The sequence below is a fragment of the Lemur catta genome, chromosome 11 (assembly GCF_020740605.2).
Source record: "Lemur catta isolate mLemCat1 chromosome 11, mLemCat1.pri, whole genome shotgun sequence".
NCBI lineage: Eukaryota > Metazoa > Chordata > Mammalia > Primates > Lemuridae > Lemur > Lemur catta.
In genome coordinates, this window is record NC_059138.1 from 1263670 (window position 1) to 1286256 (window position 22587).

General features: G+C 48.5%; 1 protein-coding gene across 1 annotated transcript; it reads right to left on the reverse strand.

Annotated features, from left to right (window-relative positions):
* Window positions 1-1938: 1938 nt before the first annotated feature.
* Window positions 1939-19823, reverse strand: NOM1 (nucleolar protein with MIF4G domain 1). The gene is made up of 11 exons (XM_045564601.1): window positions 18858-19823; window positions 16583-16707; window positions 15358-15553; window positions 10166-10489; window positions 9192-9302; window positions 8271-8438; window positions 7372-7493; window positions 5594-5726; window positions 4752-4883; window positions 2677-2786; window positions 1939-2333 (listed from the first exon to the last, which is right to left on the reverse strand). The coding sequence occupies exons 1-11, from the start codon at window positions 19821-19823 to the stop codon at window positions 2159-2161; spliced, it is 2562 nt and encodes an 853-aa protein (XP_045420557.1). The 3' UTR covers window positions 1939-2158.
* Window positions 19824-22587: the final 2764 nt, after the last annotated feature.

Here is a 22587-nt window from a genome sequence, read left to right on the forward strand (position 1 = left end):
AATGAAGTTAGATGGTACCACTACAGTATTTTTTCCTAATCTCAGCAGCTGCACCGATAATTAATTCTTATTCATGTCAGTCACGTTGGTGCTACTCAAATGTGGTCCATAGACCAGACGCTTGCATCAGAATGTCAGTCACCTGTGTCATTAAGCACACTGTTTAGTAGTTCAACTGATATTCTTTTCTTCATAAGGAAGGAAGCAGTGGGGTGATTCACATTCTAGCTCAAGCTCTTTAATCTCACGGTGGACGACACTTCCAGTAGAACCAATGTTACACCCCAATCACCACCCAGCAAAAGCACTGCTGTTAAAAAGCCTCTTAACAAAGTGAAGGCTTTCACTTTACTTTTTTTTTTTTTTGAGACAGTCTTGCTCTGCTGCCTGGACTAGAGTGCCGTGGCATCAGCCCACAGCAACCTCAAACTCCTGGGCTTAAACAATCCTACTGCCTCAGCCTCCCGAGTAGCTGGGACTACAGGCATGCGCCACCATGCCCGGGTAATTTTTTCTATATATTTTTAGTTGTCCAGCTAATTTCTTTCTATTTTTAGTAGAGACGGGGTCTCGCTCTTGCTCAGGCTGGTCTCGAACTCCTGAGCTCAAACGATCCACCCGCCTCAGCCTCCCAGAGTGCTAGGATTACAGGCGTGAGCCACGACACCCCGGCCTCACTTTACTCTTAATACCTACCATCTTCTTTGTCATGTAAATTCAAAATCTACCAGAAGACATCGGGTTTTAATTTGGCCTTAGGTCAAATGAAGTTTCTGAATGCAGGGCTAACAGGCATGTGAAAGACCAGGTTCTGCGTGGTTTCTGCGGTTACTCTCAGCACTAACCGTTTTTCATGCTGCATTAGTTCAGGGACATGCATGGAGACACTGATGACCTCACACATGGTGTCTGCACACATACCCTATAGGGCCACATTAGGGCACGACATGAAAGTGTGATGGGGGTGTCTACACAGGAATGACATTGCCAGAGCCTGTGCCCATCTGCCCATGGGGGCCATGAGGGTTTCGCAACTGGACTCACATCTTAGTGACTTTTTCCAACAACTGAAGGTGAAATTTAAATCAAGTCTGTAGCATTTGAGAGAGAAAGAAGCAAATTTTAAGGGCAGGAAAAACAACAAACAGTTGGGTATCTGTAGCAGATGCTGGCTATCCAAGGAAGTTTCTACTTCCTTGTAGATCAGTTTTCTGTACTTAGTAAGTAGGGTGTATTTGTCTCTTTCACTAGACAAATGTTAATTCCTTGCAGGTAATTATATTTTTGACATGTTTACACCTCCAAGAACCTAGCCAGCAAGCAGCACTCATTGAGTGTCTAATATCTATTTGGTGACTTCACAGTTAAGAAAGTACACTTGTAATTTGGAATTGATGGGCAGAAGAAATATATAAGAAAAGTAAAGGATGTCCTCCACTGTATCAAAACGTTAGATGGGGAATGGTGAAAACACCTATGCAGGCCAGGCTCCGTGGCTCACGCCTGTAATCCTACACTTTGGGAGGCCGAGGTGGAAGGATTGCTTGAGGCCAGGAGTTCGAGACCAGCCTGGGCAACAAAGCAAGACCTTGTCTCTACAAAAAACAGAAAAATTAGCTGGGCATGGTGACACCCAGCTATATACATATATGTATTTTTTAAAGAAAAACATCAATCTGCACTATATCATACATAAGATGATATTCACAGGGCTTAGGTCAACTGACTTTTCCAAATACTTAAAAATAATTAATTAAATATCAAGCATCACATTTAACTGATGGTTTTTGAACTTTTAACCAAAGTAAAAGAAGATAAAAATGCATCAATTTCTTTATGATAACTGCACCCTCTAGTGGCTGATTTTACCTATTAAAACAATTCAGACATCACACACACCAGCCTCAAAGCTTGGAGAACACTGTCCAGTGTCTGCCCCCTTCCTTTCCCACCCTCAATGTACATACAGTTATTTGAAAATGGTTCAAAACCCAAACAATACGACCTTGGATCAAAAAATCATCACAAAATAAAATATTTTGAAACAACAGACAGAGGTATAGCTCCACCAAGCTTTTACACACAGACAACAGAGTAGGCCTTTGGGTTTACAAGGACATTCTACCATCAAAGGACCACCCTCCACTGCTGTCCCTGCCTACATTCTCAGGGACGCTTTTCCTTGCAGAGACTTTGTCACAAGGTCGGCTCTCTCTCTCAGCGTGTTGGCTTCGGCGGCACTTTTGTGGGCCCGTGCGTTCTTTAGCAAGAAGTGGCTAATGAAAAGCTTCAAACCTTCTCGTAGCATCCCCAGCTTTGGGATGTCAGACACTCTGCAAAGGAATCGTACAAACACATGTCAGGGGTGAGCCAGCCTCTCCTACATCTCAATTCTGGGTATCTTGAATAGTGAGATATAACCCAGTTTCTTTTGAAAATTGAATTCTAAAGTAAGAACTCCTTAACATATTTTATTTGTTATAAATCATTATTAGTTTGCTATTAGGTAAGTTCATATTCCTCAAATCTAATGCATGAGATATTAGCTTAAAACAAAAACTGAAATGATTTATTAAGTACACACACAGTGCAACAACCTTTCTTTTATAAACCAACACAAGTGAAAACCATCTCCTCTTCTCTCTTCTGTCTTATGAGAACAAACTGTGAACATACCTTGCAAAAATTAAACCAAGGTCTTCAACTTCTGTTTCCATTAATAATATATTTAATACTTTTCGTAAAAAGTGGACTCTGGGTTTGTCCAATTCACTGAATTCAACTACCTAATAGAGTATAGAAAAAAATAAGGTTACATCAATTTAGCCAACATTTTCAAAAATTTGCAAATATAGTTAGAGTAAAAATCAACCCCTCTCCACCCCCTAATCCATCTCTGACTTAAGGGGCTATTTCCAGTTTTAAGAACTGAGGAGCTGCCGGCAGGGGCGTGGAGACGGGGGTTCTCACACACTGCCAGCAGGGGCGCACCCCACTGCGTGGCAGTGAGTGAAGCTCACAGGGTGCACACTTTATGAATCAGGAATTTGATTTCCAGAATTGAAACACGTATTTTCTCTATTCCCTAAAGTAATCATCTTCTACTCAAAACTATATATATACAAAATTTAGATCTAGAAGAGACTAATTCATATATATCTCCTAGAAAGCTATCAAAAATCAGAAACAATCTAAACATTTATGAATGAATATACAAATTGTAGTATAAGATAGAATACTACATAGAATAGAATTATAGGTATCAACACGGATAAACTGCAAACTGAAACTGAATTTAAAAACGACCTGTAGGAGGACGCTAAGAGCCTGCTGACAACACAGTACTGTCCACAGGGAGGGTAAAAACATGCAAACAAGATTATGTACTGGTTGGGCTCAGTGGCTCACGCCTGTAATCCCAGCACCTTGAGAGGCTGAGGCAGGAGGATCACTTGAGCAAAGGAGTTCGAGACCAGCCTGGGTAACATAGCCAGACTCCATCTCTACCAAGAAAAAAAAATTAGCTGGGCGTTATGGTGCACACCTGTGGTCCCAGCTACTCAGGAGGCTAAGGTGAGAAGATGGCTTGAGCCCAGGAATTAGAGGCTGCAGTGAGCTGTGAGGATGCCACTGTACTCTAGCCCAGGTGACAGAGTAAGACTCTGTCTGAGAAAAAAAAAAAGAAAAAAGAAAATAGAAAAATATTATGTACTGTTTGTAGATACACAGGCACAGAACAAGGAGAAATGCCAAATTAAAGAGCAGCCCCTCTGGGAAGGCCGGGGCCCAGGAGCAGCTTCCAGGCCGTCTCAAGTTCTACATCGGAACGTGAGCCTCACAGCGCCTTTCCTGCTCAGCCAGGCAGTGCCACGCCCTAGTCCACGCTGAGCTCAATGCCCGAGTGACCAAAGGGCAAGATCTGGCCCAATGAGAAGGCAACAAGGCACCTTTCACGTTCCCAGGTACCCTAGTCTGGATAAGAGCCAGTGTCCTGGTTTCTGGCACAGTGGACAAACGCTGCCACCACACATCAGGGCTTCATGGTGAGCACAGCAGACGCGCCCACGAATGGCACGAAAGGACACAGAAACATGAGTGGGAAGTGGCAGCCACAGGCTGTCTTGCAGACCAGGGCCACCACAGCAGGGCACAGGCCAACGCCCGACAGTCTTTGTTGTGCACTTCCTGTTGACCCTCCGGCTGTCCAAAAGTTTAAGATTTTTTAAGGATATTCAGGTCCGGTTTGTCCTACCATCCAAGACTTACTGGCCCACCTTGAATCCCTTCCTCTCCGTCTAGGTTTCACTGGCCACTCTGGGGGAACAGCTGCACTTCATTGGCTGTGAAGTCCCCAAACATGGGGGGAGGGGAGCCTATGGCTCTTATTCCCAAGCCAGCGGAGCGAACACACCTGGCCTCTCCGGAGACCAGCCTCCTCTTTCGCTTCATCCTTTGTCCAGTGTAGTGGTGACCAGTTCAGGGTCTCATAATAGGACCAGCACATTAACCTCAAACCCCAAAACAGATTCCCTCAGAGTAGCAACAAACTAACCGGGCCTTAATTTGCTAAGTTTATACTATACTATAAATTTAGTAGATTTATACTATGTTAAAATTTGGCCATTTTCTGTGATGGCTATGATAATGAAAACACGTTTCAGGTAAATCAGAATCTAATGTTAAAAAGTACCAGATACAAGCAATTGCACATCATTTTCACTGCTTTAAATAATTTTACACATTGTACAAACCTTTAAGATGGAAAGCGAAAGTGATTTTGTCTTCAACAGATGGGCCACCAGATGAACCAAGTTAGAGAAATTAGTAGCTGGCAAATTTTCTAAGTCCCGAAATTTGTCCCATATGCTGAACTGGAAAGTCATCTAATATTATAGTTAAAAAGAAGGAAAAAGTTAAATTGTAACAAATTATTAAATATTTATATAATCCTAAGGATATAACCTAAAGGCATTCTATTTCTTATTTATTTTTAATATTCTAAAAATCAAGACTTTTAGGGGCAATTACACTGTCCTTTCCTAAAGAGAGTAGTTTGAAATAGCGTCACAATAATCCCTTTCTGTTGAGTTTTTTCCCCTCAAATCAGCAAAGACCAACGTACGGCTTTAAAGAAAGGTGGTCGATAAGTGACACTAGAAGGGACAGGTGTGTTACAAACTGAAGAGGGGCTCCAGTGAGCCTGGCCACACTCCCTGCCATAGTGGCAGGAAAAGGTGACAAAAGGACACTGTGGACCCTTGTCACCCCCCTCTGGTTGTCCCACCCCCCTTCCGCAGTGAAGATGAGCCTTGCAGCCGGCGTGGACCATGGGAATGGGACCTGCGGGGCCTCCTGACTCAGGGAACTCATTTTTAGGTGGGTCGAGCCAGACAGAATGTTTAGAAAAATGGAGGTGGGAGAGGTAAAAACTTACCTATCGGGTACAGTGAACACTACTGGGTGACAGGCACACTAAAACCCGACATAAGGATTATAAAAGGTATCCATGTAACAAAAACATTTGTACTCCCTTAATATTTTGAAACAAAGAAACAAAGACAGTAGAGCACATGTAACCAGTGTCCTAAGTCACCTGGAATCTCCTGTCATAGTCACAAAACTTGCCAGCCAAGAACGCATAGAAGGGATTGTAAGTTTTCTCTTGAAGGCAGCAATCCATGAGAACATGAACTATTTCTCGCTCCTGCTGATCCTTAAGTCCAAGCCTATAAAGCAGAAACAACGATGACCAGGATGTCACTCAACAACCCATCTTAACAGCTGAACTCTTTCAGAGGACACATTGCCGTCTGGAAGTCTGGTCACAGGGAGCCAGCACAGACACCAGCCCTGGGCCCTGCCTGGCCCCAGTTTCCAACAAAGTGGCAAAGGACGGGAGGAGACAACATCCTCTGTGTGTTCTCTGCCAGCTACAAAGGCCTGTGATCGTGCCAGACTCAGCTGTGTGTACCCTTAAAGCCAGGTTTTCGCAATGGCAATGATGTTTCCATTTTTAAAACTTAAAGGTGTAAGGTACACAAGGCAAACTCCATCCTTTCAGTGTACAATCCTGGGAGTGTGGACTAGAACCGACACAGAAAGTTCCATCAGCCCCTAGACCCCTGAGCAATGCTTCCCTCAACCCACAGGCCACTGCCCATCAGTTTTCTGTCTCTCCAGCTTCGCCTCTGCCAGGACGTGCACAGAGTCCGAGCAGGCGGCCGTGCGAGTCTGGCTTCCTGCCCTCGGCCGAATATGCGGAGATTCGTCTGTGCACGTGGGTCTGGGTAGCGCGTCCCTCTGCAACGCCCGGTGGGTAAGTATTCCACCGCGCGGACCCGTTCCCCAGCTGACGGACACGTGGGTTGTTTCCAGCGGTCAAAGCTGCTGCCTCTATACAAAGGCAGACACTCTACTGTGAGGACAGGAACTTCAGCTCTATTGCAAAAACCCCAACAAACAAACAAAATTCAACCAAAACTCAACAGAAACGAGACATAACTCAACCTAAGGGTATACAGGCAACTCAAACGCCCCATTTATTTTTGGCTGCACTGCATTTATATCAATTCATGTGGATTAAAAAAAGTTCAGAATAGCAGCTAATAATTCTGATGAATAACAATGGGAAAAAATTATTGTTTTATAAACATAGTTTGATAAACTAAATTTTTTAAAACATGAAGTCAACCAGAGGAAAAATAAAGGGAATCCTTCACAGCACAAGGAGAAGCTGGGCCCTGAGTGGATGATGCGAGTGCTCCTCGAATGAGGCCCTTTCAGAAACTAAGTACAACCGGGACACACGGACGTACTAGACAAACAGGAAAAGAAAGCGTGGGGTTTCCACTTCAACAAGGCACCCAGCTTAGAAAACCATCAGAATCCTAAAATGAACTGCGTCTTCCCTATATTTCATCCTGAGTTTGAAGCAAATAAAGGAAAATGAATTAACATTAAATTATCTAGAAGTACTTTATAGAAGTACACAGGTACTTTAAAAATATTACAACTAATTACAGAAACTATACCAAAAGCTTTAAATTAAGAATTAAAAGGATAACTTTATTACGAAGATTTATGTATTTCTAAGCAATTCATGAAAACCAACAGCCACTGAGAATTACCAGCTGGTTTTCCGACCCTTCCAGTCAAAACCCTCCCTTCTTCACACTCCATGAAACGTCCCAACGAGGAACTGCCAGTGGCAAATCAGGACGAACGAGATGGATAACACAGGGCGCACGGACCCCAACGGGGCGAGAGGAGAGCAAGGAGAGAAGCCCTCAGCTCAGACGCAACCGCCTAAACTCAAATTCAAGTCAACTTCTTTCTCTTACAACATCTAATTAAATAGGTCAAAATGCTCACTTCAGAAGCTTTTCAAAAGCATCCAAAAAATCTTCGCTCGTCATTATTGTACAGAAGACGTTTCTCCTGATGTCAGTGTTCATCCGCTGCTTTCGGGCGAATTCTAGGATCTCTGAGCCAACCTGAAAGAACGATTAATGCACAGGTCACACAAATCTTTCAATGAGGGTTGTTTCCTGAGAAATACTATCGGTTTAACCTGAACATAACTGTAAATTGCATGTGAAAATATGTATGTAAGTGCTAGGTCTTTACTCTTGGCCAACCCCCTGCAGGGGAAAAACAGTAAGAGACCAAGCCAGCCACCGGGGGGGAAAACCGCTCCATTTGGGAGGCTTCTCAGCAGCGGTGCGACCTCAGTGCAAGTAGCCATGAAACAAACACAGGTAAGTGGTCGCTGCCAGAGCCCAGATGGCTGTGAACACCAAGTGTGACATGGGACCCCGGAATGAGGAAGGACATTCAACAGAAATGAAGGAAATCTGGATAAAGTACGAACATCAGTCAATAACAAACACAAAGAAGTGCAAAGAATTTTCATGATTTGAAACCCATGGCCAATGGCTGGAACCCACATCTCCTGGGAAACAGCACGCGTCAAGCCTCAAGAACAGGCACCTGCCAGATGAGGGTTCTGATTCTCCTACATCCCCTCATGCTGTTCAAGCTTTAGATCTTTTGTGCTATGTGTTTAGGGACTTATAAAAATCCTACAAAAACAAATAACAGAAACTGAATTGAGTCATATCATAACACAGTAGCAATTTCTGTAAGGCCTTCAAATAAGCCTACACAGTGCCTTTCAACACCCACTCATGAATAAAGAGCTGCTCCAGGTAAGCCGTGCCCAGACACTGGGTGGGCACCTGCTCCGGCAGCTCTGAGCACGGGTCTCATACCGTCCCTGAAAGCTGCTTCTGTGGCTGCGAACGACGCCCATCGTCAATCATTGGGGCCCCAGTCCAGGCGGACCCCACGATCCACCAGCGACCCGTCTGTTCGGCATTCAAGATGCTGTCCCAGGAAACACGAAGCTGAGTCTCCGAACCCAAGCCGGCGTTGCGCACCTGATCAAAAGAGAAGATTTAATGACATGCTTTCAATCGGCTCATATTCCATACCTCCATCACACTCAGCTTTTTCATTTTTTGAAAACGGCATTTCTGCTGCACGAATACTGTGATGACTCACTAGCAGTCAGGGTGCTTAACCTGTTTGGAATCATGCAAACTCGCCATAAATTCAGTGTTTTGTTTGAGGTCTATCGCCCTAAATATGCTGTCTTCAGAAAGCTGTTCCAAAAGGGGGGAGGGACTGAGCTGCCCCAGACTCAGCGAAAGGCGAGAACATGACCAGGAGCAGCGCGGCTTTGCCAGGGTCAGTGACAGCCGGGGCTGAAAGACTCACCCTGACCGGGGAGCTGCCAGGTCTCGGCCCAGGCTGCATGCGAGCCCTACCCACCCTGGTGTGCCCCCCACACCCAGTGGGGGCCCTGGCCTTCTCTGAAAGCATCAGATGATTCTGTTGTGCAGCCCAAGTTTAGCACCTCGGGGTGAGGTGCAGGAGGTGCTAACCTGGGCTTGGCTGCACAGGGACATTCTGTGTGACGGCACCCAGGGCACCCAGGGCACTGGGAGGGCACCCAGGGCACCGGGAGGGCTCCCAGGGCACCGGGAGAGCTCCCGAGGAAAGAGTAGCTTCCACTCTTTGTCCCTGACACTCTGATTTACCAGACGTGGCCCCTGACTCGCAGGTCCAACTCTTGGTTTTCGTGATGAGTTCACGTCGACACGGAAGCTCAGAACACAGAAGTTACTCACCAAAGCTCTTTGTAATTTCCTCAGTTTCTCCACAGGCTCGGGATCATAGCCTGGAATTTTGCGCATGTCATTGTTCTTCAGTGCCAACATCGTCTCTAGCATAAACCGAATCTTCAAGAAAAACAAAAAAACAACAAGTTTGTTATTTCGAATAGTCTGAACAACTGATCATTCAGCTTGGCAAGAAAAGTACTACATGATGCACATGGTCATCACTGCTAATAATAAAAAAACCAGAATATTCTTTAGGTAAAGATAGTCTGTACTAACTTCAGCCTCTTATTCAGGGCTATGTAGTATTTTAAAACAGAAATGTGTCCCCCGACCTCAAGTGGGACCCTGACCACCCCCCAGAGAACGTGCTTCTCACCCCCAGGGGCTCCAGCTCTCGCCTCCCCAGCAACCCCAACCCCACTCCTTTCGCCTGTGCTCTCGGATCCCCTCTGTCCTGTATTTTCAGCCTCTCCCCACCACTGGCCTTTTAATTTCTTTTTACGTTTAAATTGGAAATAATGTCATACTTACAGAAAAGTTGCAAGAATAGAGAGAATTCCCACATACCCTCCTCTGAGATTTCCCCAAATGTTAACTTTTTAATGAGTTATAACTCACATAACATAAAATTCACCCATTTACAGTGTACAATTAGGTGGTTTTCAGTACATTCAGATCTATGCAACAATTACCATAATTTTAGAACTTTCTCATCATCCCCAAAACTCCAAGCCCATTAATGGTCAATCCCCACTTCCCCCAGCTCCCCTGGCCCCAGGCAGCCGCCCATCTACTTTCTGTCTCTTTTGTTTTAAACCATCATTGAACTCACTGTTCCGATCCTGTCCTCCCCGCGTCACAGACACGCTACACTGGGAAGAAATGTAGTGTAATATTTACCCCAAATACTTATTTTTAAAGTTCTGGTCAGCGTGTGAGCTGTGGGCCCTCAGGAAGCAGGTCAAGTGAGGCACTCGTACCCTGGTCTGGTCCTGGAACTCGCCGCTGGCCCCGCTGGCCTTGGTCTGGGTTTCACCGATCAGCTCCTTAAGTGACATGGCATCATCTTTCCTCAGGGAAAAGCCCACATTTTTTAGCATTAACAAGATCAGTTCAATATCTTTTTCTGTGAAAGTTCCAACAAGCTTCTTCAAAACGTCGAAGATGAGGTGGGACTGCACCACGCGGAAGTTGTACAGATGGGCGATGATGGTGAACAAGTTGTCGCGCTCCTTCCCCCCGCCTTCCCTTCTGTAGGCGCCGTCAAACCTCCTCACCACGGCCTCCAGAAAGTGAGCACCCACCTGAAAGGAGAAACCAGAGAAGGTGTCGTAGCACCATTCCCAGGCATCCTTTTCCTCCTGCCACAAACTAATTTAAAAAGTATTTTTTAAATTAACACACAAAACATGTCCAGGCAGGTGTCCCAATGGGGCATGAACTTGACAACACAGAGCACCTGGCCTCTGTTCTCAAACCTTTACTGCAATGATACTTTCTTTTCTTCAAAATCAACAACAAAGTGGTATTTTTTGGCCAGCAGCTATCCTGACTTCTCAGAAAAATGAAATTGTTAAAAATGTTAAAAACACATCTGTATCTCTAAAAATGTTCTACTACCTCATAGTACTTATTTCTTGAAAGACTTTTCCCAGATTTTGACTCTAAGTTAATTTCTTATGAGGAACAATATAAGTGACATCTAAAGTAGAAAAATAAAAACACTACATCCTGAAGTGCTACCGAAGGCTGTGCAGCACACAGGTGCCCACTGGTCACAGTGAGGGACCTGGGGGCAATAAACTCGAGGCCCCCCTTTCCCAGGGTTGAATCTCCGGTTTCAAAGGCCACTGGCGAACACGCCCACCCAGCTCAGTCGGCAGTCCTCGGGGCCCAGGCTCTAACGGGGCCAGCAGATAAACCAGCCGCTACCTCTCTGGGGGCAGCACTGGGCCCAGGAACTGCCTGTGGCTTGGTGGACCCAAGCAAGGTGACTAACAGTGTTTTCTTTTTGCCAGTCTGGTACATTCGATTCCAAATTCCATATGCATGTACTGCAGAATGAGGAAGACCTGTATTTTAATCTGTAGGGTCTTAAGCAAGACCTTAAACCTCTCTGTTTTTTCACTCTGTAAAACTGGGACAATGAAATTTGAAGGCAGAAATGGCAGTTTTCAATTTTGCTGGTATCATTATCACGTCATTGTTTTCTCTGAAATCTCATCTCAAGCTGAGACTGGAGGGAGATGGGACATGGTGTTAACAGGGGGTGATGCCAACAGCCCAGCTGGGAGCTGATGGCCAGAATGACGCAGCTGCGCTGGACCAGGGAAGGGAGGGCTGGGCACCGGGGCACCCCCGGCACAGGATGAGAAAGGCTAAGGGTCTGGACTCCCAGGTTTCTGCTTAGGTAACCAGGATGTACGTGAGGAGCAGGTGAGTGGGGCTGTATAAAACCAGGTTGGGACTCACAGACTTCAACTAGGGCAGCAGTGTCCAACCATTTTGGCACTAGGAACTGGTTTCACAGAAGAAAATTCTTCCATGGACTGGGCAGTGGGGGTGGGGGTGGCGGAGCTCAGGCAGTGATGTGAGCCATGGGGAGCAGCTGTAAGTACTGATGAAGCTTCACTCACTCACCTGCCACTCACGTCCTGCCGTGTGGCCCCCACAACATTCCTAACTTTCACAGAAGACAATTTTGCCATGGACCCTGGGGGGCGGGGGCAGCGGAGCTCTGTGGCCCAGTCCCTAAACAGGCCTTGGCCCCGGGGGACTGGGGACCGCAAAACTAGGGGACATCCAGGTAGAAGTGAATGAAGATGTATGAGTAGCAGTGGAAGTCACAGGGGAGGATGAGACCCACAGACAAGTAACAGCACAGTAGCACATACGATTGCTGGACTACAAAAAATCCACTGCGAGAAGGATGCAGAGAAAGGCAGCGGGTGGCAGGAGGCTCCCGTGGCTCCAGGGAGGCCAGTGCTGATGGACTGGGCATGCCCTTCGGTGTTTAAAGACCTGAGACTTAATCATTCAACTTGTAACTCCCAATTCAAGCCCGTTCACTGAAGATAAACCTGAAGAATATATTCTCCTATTAAGATCACCATATTATATTTAAATACAACTTTAAAAACGGAAATTAGAATTCTGCAGACATCAAGAAAAATTCAGGTACAAAATATATTCAGATACATTTTCTCTTTTGAGACAGGGTCTCATCTCACTCTGCTGCCCAGGCTGGAGTACAGTAGCGTGATCATAGCTCACTGTAGCCTCAAATATCTAGGCTCAAGCCATCCTACTGCCTCAGCCTGAGTAGCTGAGACTACAGGTGCATGCCACCATGCCCAGCTAATTTTTAAAATTTTTTGTAGAGAAGGGATCTCACTATGTTGCCCAGGCTGGTCTTGAATTCTTGGCCTCAAGTGATCTTCAGGCCTCACCCTTTGTAAGTGCTGGGATTATAGGCATGAGCCCCCATGCCCATCCAGGTATATTTTCAATCAGACAAATTATTTAATCACATCACAATTTGTGAAAATTTTGAATTTCAAATTGCATTTAATGTCTTCAAAATAAAGTATAACAGTATAACACTTAAAAATGTAAGGGCTGGGTGCAGTGGCACTTTGAGAAGCCAACGCAGGAGGATCACTTGAGACTAGGAGTTCAAGACCACCCTGAGCAACATAGAGAGACCCTGTCTGTACAAAAAAAAAAAATAATAATAAAAATTAGGAAGGTGTGGTTGCGTGTACCTGTAGTCCCAGCTACCCGGGAAGCTGAGCTAGGGCGATCACTTGAGCCCAGCCATCTGAGGTTGTGGTGAGCTACACTCTAGCCTGGGTGACAGGCCCCCCAAGAAGTAAATTTCATGTTGGGAAAGTTTTTTAAGCACACATTGATTCTGATGTGGAAACTGTAACACAAACTTACATAGATCTGATTTTCTTAAATCAGAATACTCTAGGATGATTTTGATTTTTAAATGACTTACAGAAGCAATTCAACAGCTGACACCATGGTTTTTAGCACATTTTTTTCCTCCCATGAATTCCTGCAAGGCTGTTTTTCTCAGTATAGCACTAAAAATTTAATGGGACCGGCATCCTGAGAGCTCATCACACTGTGGCAGAAGTTTTAGTGGAGTCATTAGCTGAAGTACGATAATGACTTCCCCTTGGAACAGGTCATTTCATTGTCCTTCACGCTATTAGCAAAAGTTAAATGAGAAGCAGGACGATGAGCAAGTGAATTCCTGGGGGGCGCCATGCCCCCCCGCCACCCCGGCACACCAAAACCATTCTGGCGACTAAGCGTGCTGAAGCGCGCCAGTGTGACCCAGCAGGATGGGGATGTACTAAGAGAACCCAGAATGGCCCTGAATTACGGTAATCACAGGGCCCTGGGAACGGCGTCCAGCGATTCCATTACACTTTGTAATGGCAAGAAAATGGACTCACATTCACACGTGAAAATGAGTATCCCTCTCAGAAATAAAAGAAAACTACTTCAAAAGAACAATTCCCAAGCAGTTGGTGCAGATTTTCACAACAGAGGTGATGTGTGCAGCTGAGAAGAGAGTCCCGTGGCAACAACGCAGGTCTGTGCCATGTTCTCCTGCGCTCGGCTTCCTGACGCCCTGTAGGCCTTGAAATCACCATCTTTGAAAAAACCGGCACCATGTGCCCACTGCCAGAGAAGGGAAAACGTGGTTCTAAAGATTACCTGGGAATAGCACGGAGACCTGCAACGGCAGGAAAGCCGTCTGGGAGACAGCGGGAGGAAGGGCAGAATTTCAGCATGGAAATCTCCTCCCGTGCCACAAACGAGTTAATAACTAACCTCTACGGAGCACTGACTACGGCCACCCTCTTCTGTGCCCGCTACCTGTACTGACTTGCTACCCGTAACAATTCCTCAGAGGAGGACACAAGGGCATGAGATCACCTAGGTGACCCAGCCGGGGGGTGGCGGAGTGTTCTGCACCGGGGCGGTGTCTCCACCACACTGCACTGCCTTTACCACCAAGCCCTCACGACAGGAAGGTTAATTCATTTTGACAAGTTTGTGCATTTTAAAGTAAGGCCTGGACTGTCCCACTCTGTAAGACTCCAAATAATTTTTAAGACTATAATTGAGAGAAAATAATATAAAAATGAAAACACTGTGACTAGCATTGCAGTAGGAAGTAGGCCGGCTTAGGAGTGCAGAAAACAAGCTCTGTGTGCTCTTAACAAGCCTTGAGATCTCGGGAACATCACAGCTCTTCAGTGGCTTTGTCTGCTGCACTTGCAAAGTGTGGGCTCAGTAAATGTCACCTCCCTGGGCTGCTGTGAAGGGTGTGGACAGACACCAGGGAATCTGACTTTGGGGGATGCTTTGCTGCCACGGCCTACTGTGGGAGTAGGGCTATCAGAAGGCAAAACTACTATGAAAACCACCGTCAAAAGAGACGGTATCACATAAAGATCCAAACGGGCCAACAAATTCTTCTGAATGTGAACACTATTGCCCAGGAAAAGCAAGCCTCGTTCACTTCATCGTCAGCTCGTGCCCCTGCCTCCGTATAAACTCCTTCAATCAGATGGATTTCCTTCAGCACACTTGAAACCAGCTACGTCGAGGGAACTGGAACACTCACAGGAAGGGCATGACTTTCCTGTATTCGATTAGGAGAGATAGGGCTGGAAGAGGGCAGTGGCTGTGGGACCAGGGTCACTGCCACAGAGCCCCCCTGACTTAGCCCCCAGAGGCCACTGAGCCGGGAGGAAGGGCACAAAAGGGCAGGGAGCGGGGCAAATGCAGACTCGGCACCTGCCAGGCGCCGGCAGTGTGCTAGACGCTGCGGGCACACTGTCCACAGGGCCCACGGGAGGGCTGCTGGAGCCCGCTGCACAGCGGAGCAGAGGAACACGGAAAGGGCCTTGCTAGCCGTGGCCAGGCAGCTCCACGCCCCGGCGCTCCCACACACCTCCCACCAACAGACCCCTCAGCAGTAAGACCACGCCAACCACCACCTTTCCAACATCTGGAAAGTCAGTGTTAAAGCAGGAATCAACACACGAAAACAACCTACCCCCACAAAATTAAGCATTTATCAAGCCCATCGTTAAAATCATCACCGTTTAGACACTATTAACAGTGTGGAGAGGTACAACCGTACCTCAGCGCCAACTGTGTGGTGAAGGATGCTGACCAAGAGAACGTGCTCCATCATCAGGCGGCTGGGCATGGCCGAGGCAGTGACGCAGGCATCCAAAAGGGCGGCCGTCAGGGTGTCATTCATGTCCTTCCTGCTGTGGGCCATGTACAGCTCCTCCAGCTGTCCACTTATGGACGCCATGTTCGGCTCACTCAGCCTGCAGAGAGCAATGTTGTTTCAAATTTGGAATTATTTTACTAACACTGAAAAAAGTTTGCCATTTGAACGGGAGGGGAGGGAAGACTATATATACACAGAAGGTTAGTCATTGTGCACTGGTGCTAATACTGGACCCAACATTAAACACCAGGTTTTGGTAAAATTCCAGGATACTTCCTAGAAAAGGTGTCTGGGTTTTAATTAAAAAGAAGTAAATAAAAAGCAATTCAAGGGAGCAGAGGATAGGTGAGACCACAGAGGGGCAGTGTGAAAGCCTGTGGTGAGGTACACAAACCTTCATGTGGTAAAGGTGGGCAGAACTACACACACACACACAGGCACACGTGAAAATGGTGAGACGCGAATGAACTCTATAGGTTGCACTGATATCAGTTTCCTGCTGTTTTTTAAACTGTGCCCTGGCCACACAAGAGGTTGCCTTTGGGGAAAACCTGACGAACGGTGTGATGGGCCTCACTATACAGTCTTGGCAACTACCTGTGAATCTGTGATTCTAAATAAAAAGTTAAACAACAAAAAAGCAATACATATTTGAAACCTAGCAAAACTAGATAAGGTGTCAGAAGCACTAAAGAGGTCCCCTTTAGAGAGGGCTTGGAGGAGGGGCCTGAGGGGGCTTCTGGGTGAGGTACTGGGAGGACAGGAGAAGGGGTGTAAGGGATGGGAAATTTCAACTCTTCAAAACCAGAGAGCGGAGGCGACAGGGGTAACTCACAAGTCCCTCTGCTAGTGTTTCCAATCAGCTCAAAACAACAACAGGGAGCACCTGGCTGCTTTCAAAACATGGAGGGGTTCAAAGACTCAGGCAGCTGGGCGTCCTCCCCCTTTCAAGTCTGGGTCTGGGTCTGGGTACATCAGAACAGGACCAAAAAGGACCCAATCAACAGTGACAGCCCCTGCACCTGCTTCAATCGCTTCTATTTTAATTCTTGGGATAGTTCTAGGATATTTTCAGAAAACAGACAACCTCTTTAAGTGATACAATGTGACAATTTTGCAAGGTTACCTGTTAATCAGGCCTTTCACATGTTTCTTCAGCCGTTCCAGTTCTTCCTTTTTCTGGGTGCTCACTGTCCCCCCAGTTCGCCCCACGTGAGGCGGGATGTACTTTTTGCCACTTTCACAAAGACTCTGTTTGAAAAGAGATAAATTACAAAATATTACACTGATCAAACCTCATTTTTATCTTTGCTATATGCATATTTAAACATTAAATCCCAAGAACTGGGAATTCCCAAGCTGTTACTACTGCCCATTGCTACTTAATAAACACTGGATTTACTGATGTTTACTGAGTGCCCAGCATAGTTGTGGATAAGCACGCCACTCACCAGGCGTGCACACCCTTATTTACACTAACGCCCACACATCTCACCACGGTCTTCCCCGTGTGGTCCTTCAGGCCTGGCTGTGCATCCTGATACCTGCCCAGCGGAGTCCCATTTACTGCACTTTTGCTCAGGCTCCATTTACAGCAGGCGCGGCAGTACACAGACCCCCTAAGTTAAATGTACCGCCAGTTTTGGAAGAAAAGTGTCCTAAAATTAATTTCAAACTAGTATCTAAATTTATATGATTAAAACCAAAAATCAACCCATGGCTCACCTTTTCCTAGATTATCAACTGGAGCAGGGAGGAGTTACAAATGACATCACTGACCCTGGTCACTTATGAGACAGGCCTTAAGAGGACAAACATTTGTAAGACATGATCCTTCCTCTTAGGAAGTTTATTTATTTTTGAGACAAGAGCCTTGTTCTGTTGCCCAGGCTAGAGTGCAGTGGTGTCGTCATAGCTCACTGCAATTTCAACCTCCTGGGCTCAAGTGATCCTCCTGCCTCAGCCTCCACAGCAGCTGGGACTACAGGCACATGCCACCATGCCTGGCCAATTTTTCTATTTTTGGTGAAGACAGTCTCAAACTCATGGCCTCAAGCGATCCTCCTGCCTTAGCCTCCGAAAGTGCTAGGATTACAGGTGTGAGCCACTGTGCCCAGCCTAAGGGAGTTTAAACTTAGTTGGAGAAAAAGTATTTATATACATAGAAGCTATTTGAAACACACAATACTTCAGGTTGTGTGTCAATTACACCTTATTAGACTGTGAACGAAAACTTAGGAAGTTAGAAAATAATATTCTAAGAGAGGAACTGATAGCACTTAGAGATTGCCCACAAGATGCCAGGCGCTAAGGCGCCAGAGATAGAAATTAAAGACAGTTCATATGCTTAAGATGGGAAAAAGAGTCCCAAAGATACTTGATATTAATAAACAGTGGCCAGGTGCAGTGTCTCACGCCTGTAATCCCCGTGCTTTGGGAGACTGAGGCAGGAGGATTGCTTGAGACCAGTAGTTTCAGACCAGCCTGGGCAACATACTGAGACCCCCATCTCTTAAAAAAAAAACCACAAAACAAACAAACAAAAAAACCAACCTGGTATGGTGGTCCTAGCTACAGACTGAGGCTGAGGTGGGAGGATCCCTTGAACCCAGGAGTTTGAGGTTACAATGAGCTATGATTGCCATCGTGCTACCTCACCTGGGTAACAGAGCAAGACCCTATCTCTAAAACAAACAAACCAAAAAAACAGGTAAACAGTTAAACAGTGAGAAAATGAGGAAAGGCCCTGCAGCCAGAAGGAATAATCTATTCAGAGGCAGAATGCTCAAACTGGGAGATGATGAGGGGGAAAAGCAGGCAATTCCACAGGCTGCCTTCAACCTTCAACGTGCACGTAAAAGAACGAAATAGGACGGGGACAGCCCATGAAGGCCTTGATTGCAATTTCATGGATTCTGAACTTTATCCTCAATTCAGTGTGAGACTACCCATGGGCGTGCTGTAAATTAACTGTTTTAGGAAATTCACTCTAGTAGCAGTTGGACAGCAAAGGAGCTACGGTGAATACAGAAGGAAGTCATCCCCATGGTCCCAGGATACAGGAAAGATGCCTGAACAAAGCGGGAGGAGGGACCAGTCAGGAAACCCGGGGCAGTAAACAAAGAATGATGTTGCCTTAGGACATCAGGTGGAAATGATGTCCTTATGTCCTTAAGTCCCTCTCTGGGGAAAGAATAAAAGGTCTCTAGATGTTTTTTCCCTTAATTTTTCATTACGAAAATTCAAAAACATAAAAGTAGGCAGAACAAAGCAACAAACCCGGTTTGTTTACCCACACTCAGTTTAAACAACTGTCAATGGGTCAATTGTGTCATCTCTGTCCCGCGCTCTGCGCCCCACCCCGTTATTCTGAAGAAAATCCTAGAAAATTCTCACTGTACCTGACTTGTGTCACCATCCTCCGAAGAATTTTCACTCTTTTCTTCGTCTTCTGCAAAACGGACTCTTTTTTTGCCCTTTTCCTCCTGCGCTGTCCCTTCCGCTCTCCCCTCCTTTTCCTGCTCTACATCCTCCTCCTCCTCCTCCTCACTCTGCGCTCCCTCTTCAGTTCCCTGCGCTTTCTCTTCCTTTTCTACGTCCTCCTCCTCACTTTCGTCCTCCTCCTCACTTTCATCCTCCTCCTCACTCTCTAAATCACTTTCGGGGAGTGTCTCTGCGGCCTCCTCCTCCTCCTCCCCACTGCTTTCGTACACGCCGCTGTTTGCCCCGGACTCCAGGGCTCCCAGAATATAGTCCAGCCCGTCGCGTGCAAAGCTGAGCGGCACGGAGCCTCCTTCGCCCTTCTTTTTGCGCTTGTTCAGGCCGAGGCAACGCTCCAGCTTTCGGATCTCCCGGTCCTCCTCCTCGTTGGCCGCTAGAAGTGCCCGTTTCCGGGCGGTGGCGGCCGCGGGGGCCCTGGTCTTCCCGGGGGCAGCCTGGGCCCTGGCGCGGGGCGCCCGCGGCTCCCTGCGAGGCTGGGGGTCCCGGCGCGGGGCTGGGCGGGCGCTCTCCTCCTCCTCGTCCCACCGGGGACCGCTCGCTCCTTCGGCTCCGCCGCGGCCTCCCGGGCCGGGGCCCGCCGTCCTCTGCAGCCGGCGCACTTTCCTCAGGTGCCGCTTCTCCTTCCTCAGCTCCTTGCGGCTCTTCCTCCCGCCCGGGCGGAAGCCCCCCGGGGCGCCGGGCCCCTCGCCCTCCGAGGCCGCCTGCACGAACTCTTCCACCGCTAGCTTGAGCCGCTTCAGGGGCCCGCCGCCGCCGCCGCCCCCAGGACCCCGGCGCGGCCTGCGCCCGCCTCTGCGCTTCATGCGGGCCACGGGTCCCCGGCAGCCGCCCCGGCCCGCCGCTCCCGCGCTCGTGGGCGCCGCCATCCTCCCGGACGCGTGGCCGCACGACTTCCGGCCGGGGCGGGACTTGCGGGCGGGCGGCGCCCCCTGCTGGCCGGAGGGCGGCGGCGGCGGCAGGTGGGGCCCGCCGCGTGGACGCTGAGAGAAATGGAAGTTCGCGATGAGACACAACCACGTTCTCGGACGATGTGCAACCCCCACGGATTTCGGTGGGGAGCCCTCTCCGCGGCCTGCCCCAGAAGTGACCGGAGCCGGGCGCGGCGTGAGCGCACCGGGCCCAGCCCCTTCGCGGAGACTGGCGCTGGGCGGGACGCGCGGGCGGTGGGTGCACCTGCTCACCTGCCCGCAGGTGCTGCGAGCCCGGGCGGTGCAGCCGCTCACCTGCCCGCAGGGGCCGGGAGCCGGTGGGCACGGCTTTGAGGCCATGCTGTGCCCTGCTCATCCCCTTTCAGTTGGGGGGGCGCGTCCAGGGGGGGCTGTCAGGGGCAGGATGGCATCTAACTCCCCAGCCCACCCCCATAGGTGAAGAAACCGGCGCCCGCTTCTCCCAGCGGATTTCTGAACGGGGGCTAGGTCTGAACTGGTGGAGAGATGAAATTTTGATTTAAATCTAGCTGGACGTTTAAAAAGCTCTGCAAATGAGGTGTTCTGATGCTCAAAGTGGCTAGAAAAGGTGCAAGATATATCTGGGGTGTGGCCTAGAAGCGGGAAGCTCTGGCGCAGAAATTTCAAAAGTGAAATAAACATGCTTCCCACTCGCACCCGACACATGGATGCCATTCAAAATTCCGGGTAAAATCTTTCTGCTGAAAACTTTCAGGCATCTTCTCTTCTGCTTTAGACTCCCAGGCCCCATGCAGCCCGGCATCTTCTCATTGAAAACATTTTGATCTCCTGGGTCAAGAGCCCCACTTTTTGTTGTGTGTAAAAATGAAATATGTTGGCACCCCCTCCCCGGCATCCAGCACGTCAGGGGACCTGCTGCCCAGGAGTGAATGTTTCAGCAGCAGAGGCCGGCCCGCACAACCTCTGCGCTTCTTTGTTTAAGAACGGCACGTGCATGACACAGAATTTAGTCACTCTTCTTAGACTGAGTCATCATCGTAAATGCCGGCCAGTCCCGCTCCCCTTCCCTGGCTGTCGCCTCCTCTGAGCTGCCCTCCAGGCTCTCCCACTCCTCTCCCGCTCTCACAAACCGTGTGGCTGGGGGCCCAGGAGTGTCTCTGGCGGAACAAAGTAGCAAGGCTTGGTCCCCATTAACTGCAGGCGCTGGGCTGTGTGGGGACTTTCTAGCACTGCACAGGGCCGCGCCCTGGAGGAGTTTGTGACAGGAAGGTGGGGAAGAGAACAGAACCCTTCAGGAAGGACCCGAGCAACAACCAAATGCACATCCATAACTCGGTGTGTGACAGTGGGGGCTCTCGGGCTTGGGTTGGAATCCTGATCTCACCGATGACTAGCCGTGTGGCCTCTCTTAACCTTGCCGAGTCCCGGTTTCCACGTCTGTAAAATGGGATGACGATGGTGCCTATCCTATAGGGTTATTTTTTTCTTACTTTTGTTTCATGTTGGAACGTAAACCAGTCCTCTTTTCTTATTCTCTCTGAATGGTTTATTGTGCTTGGTTTAAGCTCCTGGTCTCCCTCTCCCTGTCTCCATCGCGTGTCACTTGTCCTCTTTGTTATCTTTCGTTGGGACAGTCGTACTCCTCAGATACCCGCTGGCTGGGCTCTGTGAAGGCTCGTTTTCCTGAGGACCAACTGGTTTGTCCGGAAGGAGTGTTTCAAAGGCTGATGGTCTGAGCCTGTCCCTGTGATAAACACTCCAGTAAAGATGCACCAGGCGTCCTCAGCCACTTGCCCATCGGGTCCTGTCACTCAATCCCGGGGAGGAGCGTGCAGCAGGGACGGTGTCTGACTGTGGTCCCTGGCCCTGGCAGGAGGTGGGTGGGGCGGGAGGGACAGAGCTTCTCCACCTGTCTCACCCCCAAAGCCTGCCTCAAGGCTCCCCCTCCCAGCCCCACGGGCAGGTGCAGCCTCACACCCTCTCTCCTTCAGTGGCTTCTGTGGCACTGCTGGGCGAGGGAACCGATGACCTCGCCCCTTGCTTCTGCCCTACTTTGTTAGGAACCAAATAAATTAAATCCAGTCACTTACCCACAGTGCTCAGAGCTGGATCTGGCCCACCAGTAATTGCTGAGAAAAATGTTAGTGAACTCCCCAATCTGCCGACTTTGGTGAATTTTCTGTCTGCTCACGTTCCCTGAGGCCTGGGCGAGGGCAGCCAGGCTTCCTCAGGGTGGAGGTTGCTTTGCTCCGAAGACAGGAATTCTAAGACTCTGGAGCGTTTTCAACTCCAGGATCCTAATGCTCGGGAGGCCTCCAGCGGTCATCTCAGCTGCTTCCCACCTGGAAGACCCCCGCGTCTCCACACCTGCAGGCCACCACCTCTGTCCTCAGCCGTTCAGGCAGCCACGTGGGGAAGAAGTCATGGCTCCATGACCTGGCTAAGGGGCTTGGCTGGGGAAGCAGACTTACCATGAGGTTGGGGAGATGAGGAGAGCAAGTTTGGAACAGTCCAGCAATGACGCAGGGGCTGATTTGTGTGCCTGGGGGCAGGGGGCCAGCTGGCAAGTGCCAGGGGCCCAGAGGCGGCCAGAGTGCTGTCTCCAGGGGACATGCAAGAGACAGGCTGTGCAGGGCAGGGGAGCAATGGGGAGCCACTGGAGTTTTGGATGGGGCATGGGTGAGGTATGAGAGAGGACAGCAATGCGTTTGCATTTTGAAAA